Source organism: Borostomias antarcticus (genome assembly GCF_949987555.1).
Source record: "Borostomias antarcticus genome assembly, chromosome: 2".
Classification (NCBI taxonomy): domain Eukaryota; kingdom Metazoa; phylum Chordata; class Actinopteri; order Stomiiformes; family Stomiidae; genus Borostomias; species Borostomias antarcticus.
In genome coordinates this window covers 32678500-32698732 of record NC_140235.1, presented here as the reverse complement: position 1 = coordinate 32698732, position 20233 = coordinate 32678500, and the positions used below count along the sequence as shown (strand labels likewise).

General features: G+C 49.0%; 1 protein-coding gene across 7 annotated transcripts in view; it reads left to right on the top strand.

Moving 5' to 3' along the window:
• The first annotated feature begins 711 nt into the window (after positions 1-711).
• Positions 712-20233, top strand: part of slc12a7b (solute carrier family 12 member 7b) — a 50078-nt gene continuing 30556 nt past the window's right edge. For all 7 annotated transcript variants that reach the window (XM_084458169.1, XM_084458168.1, XM_084458172.1 and 4 more), the window contains exon 1: positions 712-1077. In XM_084458169.1, the coding sequence (XP_084314295.1) occupies positions 936-1077 (142 nt within the window). In that variant the 5' untranslated portion in view covers positions 712-935. The remainder of the gene's footprint in view (positions 1078-20233) is intronic.

The following is a 20233-nucleotide window of genomic DNA, read 5'->3' as shown; positions in this document are numbered from 1 at the left end:
TCCACATGTCTGTAACACAGTGCCCAATGAGATCCTCCTTTTAGGATGATAGAGTTGTATTTTCAGCTGTATTTTTACATTTTCTGTGAATTATGTGCAGTATGTATTGTATCATATCGCAATGTATCATGATACAATCGTGTCGTGTCCCATGTATCATGATGCATATCGTGAGGTCCCTGCCAATACCCAGCCCTAATGTGTGTGTGTGTGTGTGTGTGAGTGAGAGAGAGAGAGAGAGAGAGAGATATTCCCAAGCCCAGCCCAATTCTTCCAGAGTGTGTCTGGGTTCAATTGACTGAGGAGAGGAAGTGTGTAACCCCACCCCCTCTCAGTAGAAGTGCTTTGTAGGCGCCATGTACTTCCTGCTCTCTGGTCACTGACACTGCCGGCTCTGTGTTGTCGAGTGTGTGTGTGTGTGTGTGCGTGTGTGTGTGTGTGTGTGTGTGTGCGTGTGTGTGTACGTGTGTGTGAAGTATGGAAGTGCTTCTAAGCTAGCCCCAAGGTTGAGAAATGTCCATAGACATAAATCCACATGCGATGATGGTTTGTGTGTGTGTGTGCGGAGAGAAAGAGAGATTGGAAGAGAGAAGGAGAGAGAGAGAGAGAGACTGCCCGCCCATGTGGGGCGGGTCAGTACAGCTCTTCCTTATTTGGAGAGGGAGGGCTGGTCACATGGGGACCCCAGTATCCAAGCGATACGGCTGAAAACTGAGAACTTGCAACCAACAGCCAGGCACGAGCCGAAAGAGAGAGAGAGAGAGAGAGAGAGAGAGAAGAAAACAGGGATCTCAAATAGAGGCACACGAGAAAGAAAGAAAAGGAGTGAAACAGAACTGACAGACAGAGAGAGAGAGAAATAGAGACCGCGAGGCAGGAGAGACCGAACAAAAGAGAGAGGGAGAGAGATAAGATAAGGCAGGCCAAGGGTGAAAATGCCCACCAGCTTCACAGTGGTCCGGGTGAAGGACGGCAAGACGGCCAGGAAGCAGGGTGGCGGCGGCGAGGATGATGATGATGATGATGTGGACGACAACAACGTCCTGCGGGAGGAAGACGAGGAGGCCCCCTTCCCAGGTGAGGCGTGAGGCCGGGGGCATCTCTGTCCACCCTCCTCCCCCAGAGATCTTTCCATTTATCTCTGTGTCCACCCTCTCCCCCCAGAGATCTCCTCTCCATTTCAACCCTGAAGAAGAGGATAGAGTAGGATAGAGTAGGATAGAGTAGGATAGAGTAGGATAGAGTAGGATAAAGAAGGATAGAGTAGGCTAGAGTAGGCTAGACTAGGATAGAGTAGGCTGGCTTTGCTAGGCTACACTGAGCTCAGTTTCAAGTCAGACTGTGTCTTGGTTTTTCTTTCTCCAGAGGAGAGGGCGTGCAGCCCCAGAGGAGCCTGTGTCATGGTGATGTAAGGAGATATGGCTGTCGATGTAGTGGGTAGAGGGAGGAAGTCCTGGTTGGTCTGTGTATCAGGGTGGAGGGAGGAAGTCCTGGTTGGTCTGTGTATCAGGGTGGAGGGAGGAAGTCCTGGTTGGTCTGTGTATCAGGTAGGGCTGTAACGATTATTACATAATCGTCAAACCACGATTATATATATATTCAATTTTTTTAAATAAAATCAAAATCTGTTGCAGAGTTGATATGGTAGCAACCCTAGTTCAATGGAATTCTTCAACTTGTTGGCACTTGTCCTATATGTTCATAGCAAATAATGACAAAAGAGACTATTAAAGAAGTAAAGAAGCACTGATGCATTGTCCACTTCATGTGCTATTTGTATACTCCAAATTTAATTTCATCTTAATTTTTCAATGCTTTTTTTTTTATTGAGGAGGATATATGTTCTATGTAAATGTTAACATTCATGATATTAAAGAGGTGTGGTTTTAAACCACAGGTTTACTTCATAGGCTGAGTACTCACTCACTCACTCACTCCCTCTGTGTCTGTCTTTCTCTCTCTCTCTCTCTCTCAAACACACACTCTCTCACTCAAATCATGTGGACATGAGCATCAGTGCCAGGGCCGGCCCGTGGCATAGGTGAAGTAGGCAAGATCGGCAAGGGGCCCTAGTGGTGTGATGCGAGCCCCCACCCCCCCGGTCAACAACTCTGACAATTATTGTAATAATCGCAATTATTTTTCTGACAATTAATCGTTAAGCAAAATTCATAATCGTTACAGCCCTAGTATCAGGGTGGAGGGAGGAAGTCCTGGTTGGTCTGTCTATCAGGATGGAGGGAGGAAGTCCTGGTTGGTCTGTCTATCAGGATGGAGGGAGGAAGTCCTGGTTGGTCTGTGTATCAGGGTGGAGGGAGGAAGTCCTGGTTGGTCTGTCTATCAGGATGGAGGGAGGAAGTCCTGGTTGGTCTGTGTATCAGAGTGGAGGCAGGAAGCCCTGGTTGGTCTGTGTATCAGAGTGGAGGGAGGAAGTCCTGGTTGGTCTGTGTGTCGGTCTGCCTGTTGTTCTCGGTGGTGTAGTGCTGAGGAGCAGAGCGCTTGCAGAAGAGAAAGTACGTGCCCTTTTGAACCCTTCAGCACACTCATGTGAGAGAGGAGTGTTTCCAAAGACTTCCCCAGAGGGTTTGGGCTTGTTCCCCAGAGGGTTTGGGCTTGTTCCCCCAGAGGGTTTGGGCTTGTTCCCCAGAGGGGTTTGGGCTTGTTCCCCCAGAGGGTTTGGGCTTGTTCCCCCAGAGGGTTTGGGCTTGTTCCCCAGAGGGTTTGTTCCCCAGAGGGTTTGGGCTTGTTCCCCAGAGGGTTTGTTCCCCAGAGGGTTTGGGCTTGTTCCCTCAGAGGGTTGGGGCTTGTTCCCCAGAGGGTTGGGGCTTGTTCCTCAGAGGATTTGGGCTTGTTCCCCAGAGGATTTGGGCTTTTTGGGTTTTTGTTAGGTTGCTGTTCTCCTCTTCTCACCATTCTCCTCTTCTCCCTCCTGGCAAGCTCCCCCCTCTCTCTCTCTCTCTCTCTCTCTCTCTCTCTCTCTCTCTCTCTCTTTCTTTCTGTATCTCTCTCACCCCCCACCCCCTTCTACCAAGGCCACCATCTTGTAATAAGCATAACTGCTTTGTCCTAAATGACAAGACTTGATGAGGAAAGGTTGTTGAATTCATCTCAGCTGAGTCTGTGCTTTTGCTAACGAACTCCTCTCTCTCCCCCTCTCTCTCTCTCTCTCTCCCCCTCTCTCTCTCGCTCTCCCTTTCTCTCTCTTCTCTCTGCCAAACTGTTGTTAGTTTTGTTTTTGTTTTTCCACTGTTTCACAAGGCCAGAGCCAATCAGGATGCACCATATAATTTCCACAGCGGTGCACAATTATGGCCGCCCACTGCGTGAGATTTTACAGACTTGAGAGGGAAAGAGTAGCATTCATTATGGAAGTTATGCAAGTTCTCTGGCTGGGGCCTCTCTCTCTATACAGCATCTCTCTCTCTCTCTCTCTCTCTCTCTCTCTGTCTCTCTATACAGTATCTCTCTCTCCCTCCCTCCCATCCCCTCCCCCTCTCTCTCTCCCTCCCTCCCCCTCTCTCTCTCTGTCTCTCTCTCTCTCTCTGTCCCTCTCTCTCTCTCTCTCTTTCCCTCCCACCCCCTCTCCCCCTCTCTCTCTCTCTCTGTCCCTCTCTCTCTCTCTCTCTCCCTCCCACCCCCTCTCCCTATCTCTTTCTCTCTCTCTCTCTCTGTCCCTCTCTCTCTCTCTCCCTCCCACCCCCCTCTCTCTCTCTGTCTCTCTTTCTCTATCTCTCTCTCTCTCTCTGTGTGTGTGTGTGTGTGTGTGTGTGTGTGTGTGTGTGTGTGTGTGTGTGTGCGTGCGCGCGCGCGCCTGCACCGTATTAGCTGTGTGACATATTTGGTCAGAGGTGGATAACAGTCAGTATTATTGATTGCCCTGCTGGTTGGCTGACTGTGGGGGAGGTCAGATTCCACCCTCTCCCAGGGACCTGATCTCTCTCTGAGAGACTTGGCCCACGGAGGATCTCTCTCTCCTGCCCTGTTGTTCATTTGAAGTTCTGTCTTTTCTCAGTTGTTTGGATACCAGCGCCCCGGTGTTGATATCCCGACCCCTCCACTTTCACCCCCCGACCCCCCAGAAGGGTTGCCCTGACCCGTCCTCTAGGCCTAAACCAAAACTTACCGCTAAATTAATTTCAAGCCACAGCACACAGTTTTAGCATATTGACTTGCTTGATTTCTTGCTAACTTGCTTGCCAAGCCAGAGAGCTGGGGTAGGCCAAACACACACTCTGGCATACAGGATTGTGTTTTAAAGAATAACTGGTTATTTACTGTCAACTTGATTTGGTGTCAAGTTAGCCTTTTAACTTGTTTCCCCTGCGTAAGACAAGACTCCTCATTACTGAGAAGTTGTCTAGACCTTCGCCCTAAGGCCACGACTGTGGTTGAACATGCCACAGTATATGTGAATGAACAAAACAAACTTCATTGATCTCCCATCAGTAGATTGGGTTGTGGACAGCAGAAAGACATACACGGGCCCAAGCATAACACGCTTGTTTAAGCATTAGACCTGCTCAGAGACAGAGGATACTAACAGTGCGCTGGTAAGACTACAGCTGGCCTGGTTGGTTATGTCAGTGCCAGCTGGGGACTGGCCTTGGGCCTTTTCCAGCCCAGCGAATGTGGCAGTGTGTTTCCTGTTTTTGATCCATGGTCTGGTTTTGTTTAGACTCTTATTCTTTGGTTAACCCTACCCTTGACTGACTGACTGACTGACTGGTAGGGCTGCACGATTATGACAAAAGATAATAATTGCGATTATTTGCTTCAAAATGGTAATTGTGATTAATAATTGTGATTAATATTTCAAAGTAATAACTTTAGCTCTGCACTGTTTGCATATGACCTGCTGGGCTTGAGCGACATCATCTTTTTCATAACCAAAATGCTCCCAAATCATGGATGTTGATCCCTTTCTTGCTACTAACTCACTGACCTCGTTTTCGCTCATTTTTTCACTACTCACGGCTGCGGGTACTCTTGTGACACTGGTCTTGACCTACTGCTATCTGTCTTCTCAGTGAACTCAGCGGGAACGCATGTGATTGGTCAGACAGCATAAGCGCCTGTGATTCGTCCATGTAGTCCTAGCACACTCAATTCAAAGCCAAATTATTTATCACATTAATTGCGGCCTTTTGCGATTAGTTAATCGCAGAGGTCATAATCGCGATTTCGATTAATTCACGATTAATTGTGCAGCCCTACTGACTGGCTGACTGACTGACTGACTGACTGTCGACTGACTGACGAGCCTTATCTCTGCTTCCAGGCTTCCTGCTACAAAGCTATGTTTGGTAACTATTTTGTAATTTAGGGTTAGGGTTAAATCTTAAACTTACTGACCAGAATGTGTTTTTTTTGTTTTTTTTATTTATTTTTTTAAACTTTGCTTATGTTGTAATTCCATGGCCAAACCCCCCTGATGGAGCTCCATGCATGCTGCTCTAACCATCTAGTTGTGTGTGTGGGAAATCTCAGAGTTCTCAAGATATTGCATGGACTTAGGCCAAATGGTCTCACTCACTCATCCAAGACATTCTAGTGTGACATGTGTGGTAACCTAACCCAATAACATGTTTGTGTACCAGCAGGCTAAGGGAAAACCAGTTTAAAGGGCACAGTCACCGCGATTTCCACGATTTTGTCTTCTGTGTAGAGAAACAACTACAGCTGGCCTTAACACAGAATAAATAATATCAACTACAGCTGGCCTTAACACAGAATAAATAATATCAACTACAGCTGGCCTTAACACAGAATAAATAATATCAACTACAGCTGGCCTTAACACAGAATAAATAATATCAACTACAGCTGGCCTTAACACAGAATAAATAATATCAACTACAGCTGGCCTTAACACAGAATAAATAATATCAACTGAGACAAGCTTGACTCTGACGCTTTAAAGAGGTAGGTCAGAATTTTGGACATAGAGCCTCATTTACGACTAACCCATAATGTTGTTGATTGATGGAGAGCATTTTCAGCTGATTCCACGGTGTCTCTCGTTCAGGCGTTAGCGGCATGCTAATGCTAGTGTAATCGAACCGAATTGGCTAGCATTAAAAAAAAATCACTTATAAACACTCTTAACAATGATCGTCAGATTACATTACATTACATTACATTACAGTCATTTAGCAGACGCTTTTATCCAAAGCGACTAAAATAATTGCATTTAACGTAGGAAGAGCCAATGTACTACTACTTGCCAGAACTCACAAGTGCATCTTCTTTCTAAAACAAGTGACTAAGAGCATAATCTAGTGCTGAAGGCAAAGTGCAAGAATCGCAATCTAAAGTACAGTGCAATATAATATATAATACAATAAGTGCTTAGGTGGGAGGATTGTTGTAGTTCTAACTTCTTGAAGAGATGAGTTTTGAGCCTGCGACGAAAGATGGGCAGCGACTCTGCTGTCCTGACATCAGTGGGCAGTTCATTCCACCACTGCGGGGACAGGACAGAGAAGAGCCGTGACCGTGTCGATCGACCGCAGGAGCCTCGGAGTGGCGGGGCAACCAGTCGCCCTGAGGTAGCAGAGCGTAGCGGTCGGGAGGGGGTGTAGGGTTTGACCATGGCCTGGAAGTAGGAGGGGGCTGTTCCTTTCATTGCCCTGTAGGTTAGCGCCAGAGTTTTAAACTGGATGCGAGCCGCTACAGGGAGCCAGTGTAGGGAACGGAGGAGGGAAGTTGTGTGGGAGAATTTGGGGTGGGTGAACACCAGGTGAGCAGCAGCTTTCTGGACAAGTTCCAGAGGTTTAATGGCTGACGCCGGTGCCCCAGCGAGGAGGGAGTTGCAGTAGTCCAGGCGGGAGATGACCAGGGCCTGGATGAGTACCTGTGCCGTTTCATTAGTGAGGAAAGGGCGAATCCTCCTGATGTTGTAGAGCATGAATCTGCAGGAACGTGTGACGGATGTGACGTGAGGAAAATGACAGTTGGTCATCCAGGGTCACACCCAGATTCCTCGCAGTCCGAGTCGGGGTCACCACTGTGTCTTCAATGGTGATGGCCAGGTCCCGGTGCAGACAGCCTTTCCCCGGGAGGAACAGCAGCTCAGTCTTGTCCAGATTGAGCTTGAGGTGATGTGTCGTCATCCACTCCGAGATGTCAGCCAAGCACCCAGCTATGCGTGTCTCCACTTTTGTATCAGAAGGGGGAAATGACAGAACCAGTTGGGTGTCATCGGCATAGCAGTGAAAGGAGAAGCCATGTGAGCGAATGACAGAGCCCAGAGATGTAGTGTAGAGGGAAAACAGGAGAGGACCCAGGACAGACCCTTGTGGAACCCCCGTAGTCAGACTACGCGGTTCCGACGTCGACCCTCTCCAAGTCGACGTCGGAACCGTGTAGTCAGATTAACTAAAATCCTCATCAAAGTCAGACATATCTCTTTAGAATGTCACCATTGCAACTTGTTTTGTTGATAGTAAGAGAATAGTCCGCTCTTCTGTTCCTTGTTGTTGTGAAGACAATAGTGCCGGCTAGTTACATTTTGCTCCGCCTCCCTATTTACAGAGAGAGCCATATAGGTCCGAGCAAACAATAGTTGGACTTCATGATGGTATAAAAATGTATGGTATAAAAACTCAAATGAGTCCCCGACAGACTGTCCTCACATTTGATTTGTTTTGGGTGCACTGAGGAGTGTTTAAGTGAGTTTTCTTGCATGGAATCAGCTGAGAATGTTCTCCATGAATCAACAGCATTATGGATAAGTCGTAAACGATCAAGGTTCTATGTCCAAAATTCTGAACTACCCCTTTAACTGAATGATAGACCTCTGTTCCTGGAGTGGACCCTAACCTCCTGAATGTTCTCTGCACAGCCCCCAAATGAGACTGTTGCCCAGCTCTGTTTGCTTGTCTCGGTGTCAGACTGGCTGTTCTGAAGTCAGCTGGTTCCTGTGGCGACCTCAGGTAAACCCTTAGACTGCTGCCCAGGTCTGATCTCAGAGCAGCCCACTCAGATACCTACAGCACCTGTCTGCACGTCTTCCCACTTATACTAGACTGGATGAGCTCTGTGTGTTAGTTTGTTTTCTGAACACGCACGGACGCACACACACACACGCACACACACACACACACACCTGCTTGCTTGCGTACTGCATACACAAATACACACATACACAGACACACCATCACTCATAAACACACACAGACGCGCACACACACACACACACACTCACACGGCACAGACAGATTATGCAATCCCAGAACAGAAGCCGAGTGTGCTGGCATGCTGCTGAACGCACCCTGGGGCCAACATGTGGATCCACCTCCACAGCCTCCGCTCACAACATGTGGGTCCACCTCCACAGCCTCCACTCACAAGGGGTACAGCCTCCGCTCACAAGGGGTTCAGGAATTGGATAGAATCTCTACTTTATTCAAACTGACGCATTCTATAAACGGGACTTGTTTTGTTCACCATGATTGGCAGGGCTGAGTTTGGGAAAGAGAGTTGAACAGGATTGCGTAACAGTGTGCTGGACACGATCATTAGATGTACTTTTTGCTGTGTTGACTGATGACTCCTGGTTCAAACTGGTCCAGTGTACTGTGACTCACTCTCTCTCTCTCTCTGTCTCTCTCTCTCTCTTTCTCTCTCTCTCTCTCTCTCTCTCTCTCTCTCTCTCTCTCTCTGGCACAAGGTCACACGTGAGGCCGTTTGGGGTCACATGCTCTTCATTCACATCCTGGCACGCACTCACACACGCACACACACACACACACACTCACTGTCTTGGGGCGTTTTTTTCTCACTCACATTCTGGGTGTGGCTGCAGAGATTCCTGCTTCACAAAACCATGTGTGCAGTTTTGACCTGGCTGTAGTTTGAACCATCCAGACCCTTGGTAAGCAGTCCTCCCTCTTTCATGGCTGAGTTTGATCAGTGCTAATGGCTGCTTCTTATCGCTACTCATTCTCACGTACTGTAGGCATACAGAAAAAACATGACTGTTTAAAGTGACGTCCATTAAATTAATGGCTTCTGTATTGAACGAACAAGCTATTAATTGTGTTTTATCAGGTTTTTGGCTGTGCTAGCTAGCCCAAATGTTGGTATTTGTGTGTGTGTGTGTACTGTATGTTGGGGGGGGATTGCGCTGATTCACTGTATCCATTGCATCAGTAGTTAAAGTTGCTGCTTGTTTTTCCTACTTTACCGTTTGGCTGCTGTGATAAGCATCGCCCTGTAGTTGGGAGGAGAGGACTGGAAAAATACCTGCTTCCCAGAGTTCATCACATCCCTGTTGCTTTAAGAGCTTGTGTGAGGAAGCGCTGTGGACGTTATGAAAGCTGCATCACTGGCCCTATTGTGATCCCGCTGGCTTCTTATCAAAAAAGTTTAAAACGGCACGAACATCCAAACATGATGAATCCTAGGAGCTGGACAGAACATGTGAACAGAACAGAACATGTGAAACCACAGAAATAGTCGCACACTAGATAATGCTCCCATTAACATTTATTACCACCGTGTGATGTTTTGGGCACAAGCCCTTATCACCGTCACAGTGATAGTGGCTGACTCTAGATCAGTGTTACAGTGACATCCTGTGGAGGAGAGTGGACCCACTTCTCATTTCAGTGTTCTCAGTTCATTCTGGTGTGTGTGTGTGTGTGTGTGTGTGTGTGTGTGTGTGTGTGTGTGTGTGTGTGTGTGTGTGTGTGTGTGTGTGTGTGTGTGTGTGTGTGTGTGTGTGTGTGTGTGTGTGTGTGTGTGTGTGTGTGTGTGTGTGTGTGTGTGTGTGTGTGTGTGTGTGTGTGTGTGTGTGTGTGTGTGTGTGTGTGTGTACCACAGCAGTGCATGCTGGGGACAAGGGCTGGTTTGGGGAACTAAAACATTTTCACAGCAAATGACACAACCGTTATTGAAGGTCAAATGATTTCACGTGAACTATTTTTCCTATGATTTACAACAAAAGTGGAATGACGTTTTTGGTTGTATAAACAGGCCCACATCAGACATGTTCATATGAAAGGAAAGCTGGGCTATAATCCAAACTCTCTTTGATAGTTGAATTCCCCACAGAACCGCACAGACACAGTACAGCTTGACTGTGTGTGGGGAAACCATAGCAACAGCGTTCTTTTTGCTGAACAAAGCCTCAAACCGTGACCCCTGCTCCTCGGTCTGTGAGTGAACTCTATCGACAGACAGTAATAATCAACCACGGATTCAGGAAGAACAACAACGGCTGACTTCACTGTGGTTCACCCCGCGGGCGAGGGTTGGCTTTGGCAGTGGGTTCGGTCAGCGGTAACCGGGGTCATATTTGACCCCATTATGGGTGGCTCTTCTCAGCACACAGCATATCTGTGACAGAAGTAGTAGGGAATCAAATAAACAAATGATAAGGATGGTGCCTGCAGCCTTAGAGAGGCGTGTCTACAGTCCCTTTGATCCTGGACAGGCTCCGCCCTGCCCTGCCTGCCCATGTGATGACAACAACGTCACACAAAGGATAGAAGACAGACTATTGTGCTTTGTGTATTTTGATGTGCTATATAAGAATGGTGTGTGGTGTCGACAATGAGACACACGCACGCACACGCACGCACACACACGCACGCACACACACACACACACACACACACACACACACACACACACACACACACACACACACACACACACACACACACACACACACACACACACCCTCTCTGCTAGTTCCCCAGGGCCTGTTGCTGTAACGTCTAGCTGACAGGTTTAAAGGCTTATGGAATCACAAAGTACAACTAACATTAAACCAAGTGGAGCCCCTATGGTGTAATCTCTCCTCTACTATCTCTATCTAATCTCTACTCTACTATCTCTATCTAATCTCTACTCTACTATCTCTATCTAATCTCTACTCTACTATCTCTATCTAATCTCTACTCTCCTATCTCTATCTAATATCTGCTCTACTATCTCTATCTAATCTCTACTCTACTATCTCTATCTAATCTCTACTCTACTATCTCTATCTAATCTCTACTCGGACATCTCCTTGATATGCTGTACAGCACCACTCATGTTTAAGATACAGTTTGCTTATGTGTTTTATTCATTTGTCTTTTTATCAAACTGGTTGGGCTTGGAGTAGAATATCCAGTTTAAATAGTATTTTTGTCTGGAATAAGTATGGCTTATACTTTGTCATGGCCATGGGTTACTGATAAGACTAATTGTCCAACTGTTTCTGTTTCGATTTATCTGTTCCATTTTCTCAATTTACAAGCCATTTACTGTAACATAATACAGTGTGCATCTCGAACAAAACAGCGTCACCTCAGTCACCCAAGGGTGCTTCCAAAGCATGCTGGGATATTGAGATTCAGCTCAGTGAGTGTGAGGCGCAGGGGTGGAGCCAGAGTTGCTCTGCTCTCTCTTCTCTCTCTCTCGTCCCCTACCCCTGACCCCGAGGGCAGAGCACTCCACGGTGTGTTGTATAAAAAGGACAGGCTTTGGCTGATCTGATTAAGTGATTACTGCCGTGTTCTTAGCGAGGCCCTTAATGGAAAGTGGGCGGAGTCTGAGGCTGCTGGAACCGCCTCCATGTTGCTCTGCGGTGTCATCGACCGACGGCTCGTTTATCTACCGAACCATCCGTGAGTCTGCGGATACTGGCGCTCATGTAAAGCAGTTTGAATTGCCTTGTTGCTGAAATGTGCTACAAATAATTGAGATGATGGAGAGGGGTGGAAGGGAGGGGGAGTGATGGAGGGGAGAGGGGTGGAGGGAGTGATGGAGGGGAGAGGGGTGGAGGGAGTGATGGAGGGGAGAGGGGTGGAGGGAGTGATGGAGGGGAGAGGGGAGGAGGGAGTGATGGAGGGGAGAGGGGAGGAGGGGGTGATGGAGGGGGGGTGATGGAGGGAGTGATGGAGGGGGGGTGATGGAGGGGGGGGGGAGTGATGGAGGGGGGGTGATGGAGGGGGGGGGGAGTGATGGAGGGGGTGATGGAGGGGGGGTGATGGTGTGGTGATGGAGGGGGTGACAGAGGGGTGGTGATGGAGGGGGTGATGGAGGGGTGGTGATGGAGGGGTGATGGAGGGGGTGATGGAGGGTGTGTGTGTGCGCTGGCGCGTTAGTTAAACCCCTGATCACGCTGTACCCAGGTGGTCTGCAGGACGAAACGCTGAGCACTCAGTCCAGAGAACAGCCTCTCTCTCTCTAACTCTTATTACATTATTACATAATCGTCAAACCGCAATTATTTTTTCTGACCACGATTGTTTTTTTTAACCGCGGTTATGAAAAAAAAAGTATTAAAAAAAAGAAAGAAAAAAAAGTATAAAATTAAAATCTGTTGCAGAGTTAATATGGTAGCAACCCTAGTTCAATGGAATTCTTCAACTTGTTGGCACTTGTCCTATACGTTCATAGCAAATAATGACAAGAGACACTGTATTAAAGAAGTAAAGAAGCACTGATGCATTGTCCACTTCATGTGCTATTTGTATACTCCAAATTTAATTTCATCTTAGTTTTTCAATGCTTTTTTTTTATTGAGGAGGATATATGTTCTATATGTAAATGTTAACATTCATGATATTAAAGAGGTGTGGTTTTAAACCACAGGTTTACTTCATAGGCTGAGTACGTGTGTTATTAGGCCTACATTATCTGGTAAAAAATAGTCTGAACCCGGAACCCACCCACCCTCACTCACTCACTCACTCCCACTGTGTCTGTCTGTCTTTCTCTCTCTCTCTCTCTCTCTCTCTCTCAAACACACACACTCTCACTCAAATCATGCGGACATGAGCATCAGTGCCAGGGCCGGCCCGTGGCATGGGCGAAGTAGGCGGCCGCCTAGGGTGCCAGATTGGCAAGGGGCCCTAGTGGTGTGATGCCCCCCCCCCCCCGCCCCCCGGTCAACGACTCTGACAATTATTGTAATAATCGCAATTATTTTTCTGACAATTAATCGTTAAGCAAAATTCATAATCGTTACAGCCCTACTCTCTCTCTCTCCCCTCCCCTCTCTCTAACACTCTCTCTCTCTCTCTAACTCTCTCAATCTTTCTCTCTTGCTCCATCTCTCTTTCTCTCTCTCTCTCTCTCTCTGTAACTCTCTCTCTCTCGCTCCATCTCTCTCTCTCTCTCTTCTGTCCATTTCCCTCACCCCCTTCTCTCTCCATGTCTTTGTCACAAATGCTTTCTTTCTTTCTTTCTTTTTCTTTTTCTTTTTCTTTCTTTCTTTCTTTCTTTCTTTCTTTCTTTCTTTCTTTCTTTCTTTCTTTCTTTCTCCATCTCCATCTCCATCTCCATCTCCATCTCCTTATTGTCCTTCCTTCCCTCCATCCATCCTGTTCTCTCTCTCTCTCTCTCTTGCTCTCAGGTGCACTTGTCTCTCCCTCCCTCTACACTACCCAGTCCCTAGTTAAGCTCCTCCCCTTTGTGTGTGTGAGAGAGAGAGAGAGAGAGAGAGTGTGCGCACAGATGATCAGGGATCAGGAGCTCATTGGGGGGGACCTCGGCAGCCTTCCTTACTGGATAGTGTCACACACCGTCACAGGAGCAGCTGATCCTCACACACGCACGCACACACACACACACACACACAGCACGGGTCGCGCAGAGTGTGGCGCAGTACCTCTAAAGCAACTTCTCGCCTCTTCACCCGGGACCCTCTTAACAACCCCCCAACACACACCCCACCCCAAGAGCAGCCCTCCAGGGACCAGCGCTACGCCCCCCCTCACCCCCTGCCTGGCTGCCCGCTGTGAAGCATGGAGCAGGGGGAAGGATCGCGACCGAGGGGTAAGTTGGCCACTGCCAACCTGGAGCTAGTGACAGATAGTTACCTGGCTAACCTGGGCCACACTGGGATTCTCTATCCTAGGACTATCGTGTGTGTGTGTGTGTGTGTGTGTGTGCGTGTGCATGTGTGTGTGTGACGGGAGTCTTTTTTTCTTTGCTTCTGGTCGTTTTTCGCTGTGTTCCTCTTCCTCCTCTTCATCCTGGTGTTCCTGCTGGGGTCAGTGCACATTTAGAGTCCGCAACAGCGGACAAAGTCAGTGTTTTTCAAACCGCAAACGCTTGATTAATGAGGCGGACGCTTCACCGGCCACGCCGTCACCGGCCACGCCGTCCGGAGCGTCTGGGCGACCGCGGCGTCGGGGGCCGGAGGTTTAAGGGATTGTAGCCGGTGCTTTTTGACTCTCCTCAAGCTCTCCGTGTGGCGAGGGCAGCGGTGGAGGAAGCGCGGGGGGCTAGGCGGCTTTGGACGCCGTCACCCCAGGGAGCTTAGCAGTTATAAATAGTGTGTGCTGTCGTTTATTACCATAGAGACGGAAACGCTCGGCCGGGCCATTAGTGCACCTCCACGCTAGCCTCTACCTGACACACCTGCTCCTCAGCCTCTACCTGCTCCTCACGCTAGCCTCTACCTGCTCCTCACGGTAGCCTCTACCTGACACACCTGCTCCTCAGCCTCTACCTGCTCCTCACGCTAGCCTCTACCTGCTCCTCACGCTAGCCTCTACCTGCTCTGCTAGCCTCTACCTCCTCCTCACGCTAGCCTCTACCTGACACACCTGCTCCTCAGCCTCTACCTGCTCCGCTAGCCTCTACCTGCTCCTCAGCCTCTACCTGCTCCTCAGCCTCTACCTGCTCCTCACGCTAGCCTCTACCTGACGCACCTGCTCCTCAGCCTCTACCTGCTCCGCTAGCCTCTACCTGCTCCTCACGCTAGCCTCTACCTGACGCACCTGCTCCTCAGCCTCTACCTGCTCCTCACGCTAGCCTCTACCTGCTCCTCACGCTAGCCTCTACCTGACGCACCTGCTCCTCAGCCTCTACCTGCTCCTCACGCTAGCCTCTACCTGCTCCGCTAGCCTCTACCTGCTCCTCACGCTAGCCTCTACCTGACGCACCTGCTCCTCAGCCTCTACCTGCTCCTCACGCTAGCCTCTAACCTGATGCACCTGCTCCTCATAGGAGCTTCCCAGGAGGCTGGGCCAATCACGGCCCAGGAGGCTGGGCCAATCACGGCCCTCCTGGAGAGGCATTGTTGTGTTGAGGAAGTGGGAAAAAAATTTTTTTAAAGCACACTCTTTGATGTTGGGGGATTTGTCGTTCACTGATCTATAATTGTAGACTTGCTCTGGGGCTTGTGAACAGTCAGTATCGGGGTGTTGGTGAGTCGTGTGTGTCCTCTGTGTGTTATGTAAGGGTTAAGGTCCTGGCTGGTGGTCATCTTTTTTCTCTTTGATGTTCATGTAATAAGCATGTAGTTGTGTAATAAGCAAAAGTGCTGTTACACTGTAATTTGTTGACTACTTGCTACGAAATGTGAAGTACAGTTGCAGTGCTTGTCAGTGAACCTGATAGCAGTAGAGACAGCAGTAGAGAGAGAACACACTCGTTCACACACACACACACACACACACACACACACACACACACACATGCACATTCACACACACACACACGCACAAACACGCACACACACACACACGCACACACTCGTTCACACACACACACTCACACACACACACGCACACACACACACGCACACACAAACACGCACAGACACAAACCAACGCACACACACACGCACACACTCGTTCACACACACACACCTGCCAGCCTCACACACCTGCATTCATTCATCACAGACACAGAGCATGACCCCCCCCCCCCCCTCAGCCCTCTGCTGGGGGACGAGGACACCTCAGGTTTCTACAGCTGTGCTGAGTCTTAATTCATGCTCGTCCCATCCGCCCCACAAGGTTTTACATTAATCAAACAAGATTTCATTGATGACAATGTCACTTCCTTTATTAGTCTCCAAGAGTCACATTCCCGTTACAGGGACCTGCAGCACAGTTCACGGACGGTTATTGAGCGAAGCGGCCTGGTATGAATATGCCGTCAGTGGACCCTACCCTGGAGCGGAGCCTGCAGTTAGCAGGGCTGCTCTACAATACAACATGTCACAGTCTGGCGGGGGAGGAGTGCAAGCTGTAGAAGGGTAGCTCATCCCTGGAGCTCTCTGTTCTGGGACCCACCTGGGACCCACCTGGGACTGATCTGGGACCCACCTGGGACTGATCTGGGACCCACCTGGGACTGATCTGGGACCCACCTGGGACTGATCTGGGTCCCACCTGGGACTGATCTGGGACCGACCTGGGACCGATCTGGGACTGATCTGGGACCCACCTGGGACTGATCTGGGACCGACCTGGGACCTATCTGGGACTGATCTGGGACCCACCAGGGACTGATCTGGGACCCACCAGGGACTGATCTGGGACCCACCTGGGACTGATCTGGGACCCACCTGGGACCGACCTGGGACTGACCTGGGACCAATCTGGGACCGATCTGGGACAGAGGGCATGTGCGCAAATGTTTTTTGTGGGCAGATTTAGGGAAGATGGTTGACAATCTTGAATATTCATCCTGTGCACTATGCAATATGCACAACAAAAAGGCGCGGTTGGCACAAAAATGCACAAAAGGACAACAATAAATGAAGCAGAATCAGGTTTTATTTACAACACGTACAGCAACAGTCTACAGTCTCGTACCATCGATTCAAAGCAGGAAGCAAGTGATGTGCAAGGCCTCCATCAATGGATGCACCCGGCTCTATCCTAACCCCCACCGTCTCTCTCTCTCTCTCTCTCTCTCTCTCTCTCTCTCTCTCTCTCTCTCTCTGTCTCTCTCTCAAACATTTTTTCATTTTCCTCCTCTCTGTCCCCCTCTTTCTGTTTCTCTCTCTGTCCCTGTCGTCGTCCTGCAGCTAGTTCTCTGTGACAGAGTGGATCGTCTGTCTGTCCTCAAGTGATGTGTGCACATCGTCACCATGGCGTCATGTGGACCTCTTCAGAAAGGGCTGAAGAAGCCCGTATGACGCTCGTAAAGATGTACACACATCTGTGAGGATGTACACACATCTGTGAGGATGTACACATATCTGTGAACTATGTCATCATCCTGGTCCTGACACATGAATCTGGACCATGTCTCATGGGACCCTTCCATACTGCTGGCTATGCATACACACACACACACACACACACACACACACACACACACACACACACACACACAGAAGTATGCAGAGCTGATAATGCAGTGCATGGTCATCTCATTCTCTTGAGTCTGAATTTAGAGTTCATCCCCGGTTCTATGGACAAAAACAGGACTGTAGTCCCAGTCCACTAGTAGTGTTCTTATTCCTGAAGATAAGGCTTAGTCCTGAAGATGAGGCTTAATCATTCCACCACGGACTTCCTCCATCCCTCCCAGCACACGTGTCATGCAAGTCAAAAAGCTACAGGATTAGAAACAGGACTCACAGCATTAGGCTAACGCCGGCTCCAAAGAGGATTTGACCATGTTGGGATTTAGCTTCATTAAAGACAGTAATGACCAGTGGCCTGTAGTGCCCGTCAAACCCTCCCCCGGCGGCGCGGAACAATCCATCCACTCACCTTCCTCTTTGTGTGTCATCTCCCTTTTCCCAAACACTATCCTCTGCCCTTTATTCCCCGATAAGCCCCACTCTGTTAAAGGCCTTCTCCGTGTGAGGACATGCTGACTGTTAAATGCCTCCTCCGTGTGAGGACATGCTGACTGTTAAAGGCCTGCTCCGTGTGAGGACATGCTGACTGTTAAAGGCCTGCTCCCTGTAAGGACCCCCACTCTGTTACAGGCCTGCTCCATGTGAGGACATGCTGACTGTTAAAGGCCTGCTCCGTGTAAGGACCCCCACTCTGTTAAAGGCCTGCTCCCTGTAAGGACCCCCACTCTGTTACAGGCCTGCTCCGTGTGAGGACATGCTGACTTCCTCTACGGTTACCACGGCTACGGCTTAGCTGAGCTGCAAGCCTCTTATTCCCACAGCTGGATGAAGCAGCGAAAGTTACCCGTGAAAGCACTCGAAAATCACACTCCACCAAGTCTGAATGAATGAATGAGTGAATGAATGATTGAATGAACAAAACAGGCTGACTGTTAAATAAACTCACCTTTACAAGTGTGCAGACACTCATGCCAGAGTTAGTTTGGAGGCCGGAGACAGTCGTAGTCCCAGCACGTGGTCTCGGTGTCTCAACCCCTGTGTTTTAACGCTGCCCTCTCACTCAAAACATTTGCTCAGCGCGCTGTAGTGGGGAATGCTCAGTAACGACCGGCAGACATCACGCTTGGGTGGCAGAATGTCTGGAGAGAGGCAGGCAGGCCGTAGGAGGACCCGGGGTCAGTGGGAGATGTTGTGGTCTGGCACATGAAAGGACACCTCGGACATTCCAAGTTTGGTGTGCAGCATCGAACTGAACCTCAGCACGGAGAAGAGGTCATGTGTGCAGCATCGAACTGAACCTCAGCACGGAGAAGAGGTCATGTGTCCATCTGCTCTCGCACCGTCGTGCACGTGCCTTCTCTCCTGGGTGGTCTATATCACCCGTCGTGCACGTGCCTTCTCTCCTGGGTGGTCTATATCACCCGTCGTGCACGTGCCTTCTCTCCTGGGTGGTCTATATCACCCGTCGTGCACGTGCCTTCTCTCCTGGGTGGTCTATATCACCCGTCGTGCACGTGCCTTCTCTCCTGGGTGGTCTATATCACCCGTCGTGCACGTGCCTTCTCTCCTGGGTGGTCTATATCACCCGTCGTGCACGTGCCTTCTCTCCTGGGTGGTCTATATCACCCGTCGTGCACGTCTTCTCTCCTGGGTGGTCTATATCACCCGTCGTGCACGTGCCTTCTCTCCTGGGTGGTCTATATCACCCGTCGTGCACGTGCCTTCTCTCCTGGGTGGTCTATATCACCGGGCCCATCGTTGTCATTAGAAGAACGAATGCGTTCAGATGACGGGTAGAAATGCAAATGTGTGGGAAAGAAATCTGTTGTATTGTTGAGTAAGGTTAACGTGAACTTGCACCGAACAAAAGGTTGATCTGATTGCAAAATGCATTCACCTCAGTGCATTAAACACATAAGCTGGGTGCTGCTACGCCCTTTCTGCTGTGAATTCATGAGCACAACTACATCATGAGCACAACTACATCATTCTTTAATTTCCGTGTTGTAACTAGTCAGCTCCCGTGTGCACTAGGCTGGTGAGGCAGTCTTCGTGCTATGTACTGTATAGCTTTGTCTCCTATTATAGTTTCCTTCTGTTGATTATTTGGGCCAGCCTGTCAGACAGTCAGACTAAACAGCAGATTGGAAATGAGAGACCAGGTGCTAAAAAAGGCCTGAGCCTGTCCTCTGGGGCGCCTCAGTTTATCTCTTATTTAAGCACCGTCTTCTGCTTTTCACTGGGTTTGTTTTTAGGTTAACCCAGTGTAATCAGTGGTGCTGACTTTGATTTAGTTAGACCCAGAACCAGACCAGACCCAGAACAGACACAGAACTAGACCAGAACCAGACCAGACACAGAACCAGAACCAGACATAGAACCAGACCAAAACCAGACAGAGAACCAGACCAGAACCAGACCAGAACCAGACCCAGAACCACATTTAGATCTAGACCAGACCAGAACCAGAACCAGAACCAGACCCAGACCCAGAACCAGAACCAGACCAGACCCAGACCAGACACGGAAAAAGACCAGACAGAGAACCAGACCCAGACCAGAACCAGACCAAACCTCACCCTGACCAGAACCAGACCAGAACCAGAATCAGAACCAGACCAAACCTCACCCAGACCAGAACCAGACCAGAACCACATTCCGATCCAGACCAGAACCAGATCCAGACCAGACCCCTTTACAGTATATTCAGAAACCTGTCCATATGACGTCATGATGACCAGTTACATTTAGGGCGATACTATTTTCTGTCGAAAGCGCAGTGAAAAAAAGTAAACCAAGTACAATTGAATCAAGTTGAGCCGGTACTAAGCGGTGGAAATAGGACTTTAAATCGGTTCTGGATTTGAACCATCTGAGAACTAAGAGAAAATTTTCAGTCAGTCCAAATAGAATATATTGCAAAGCTTTTTAGCCGGATCAATAAACCATTTCTACCAGTCATTGATCTCCCCGATGGTTCCCTAATGCCCCTGGAGGAAATCGATGGGGCTTTGCAGAGACTGAGAGACTCGTAAGATGCTTGGTTGGTTTTTAGTTTGTACCATAATGTTTCTGGTTGATGTTGGTGACCCCTGGTTAATTGCTAATACATTTGATTAACTTTGTCCCAGTTGATACAATAGCTCAGCTCTGGGCAGCAGGTTAGGTCAGTAGGTTAAG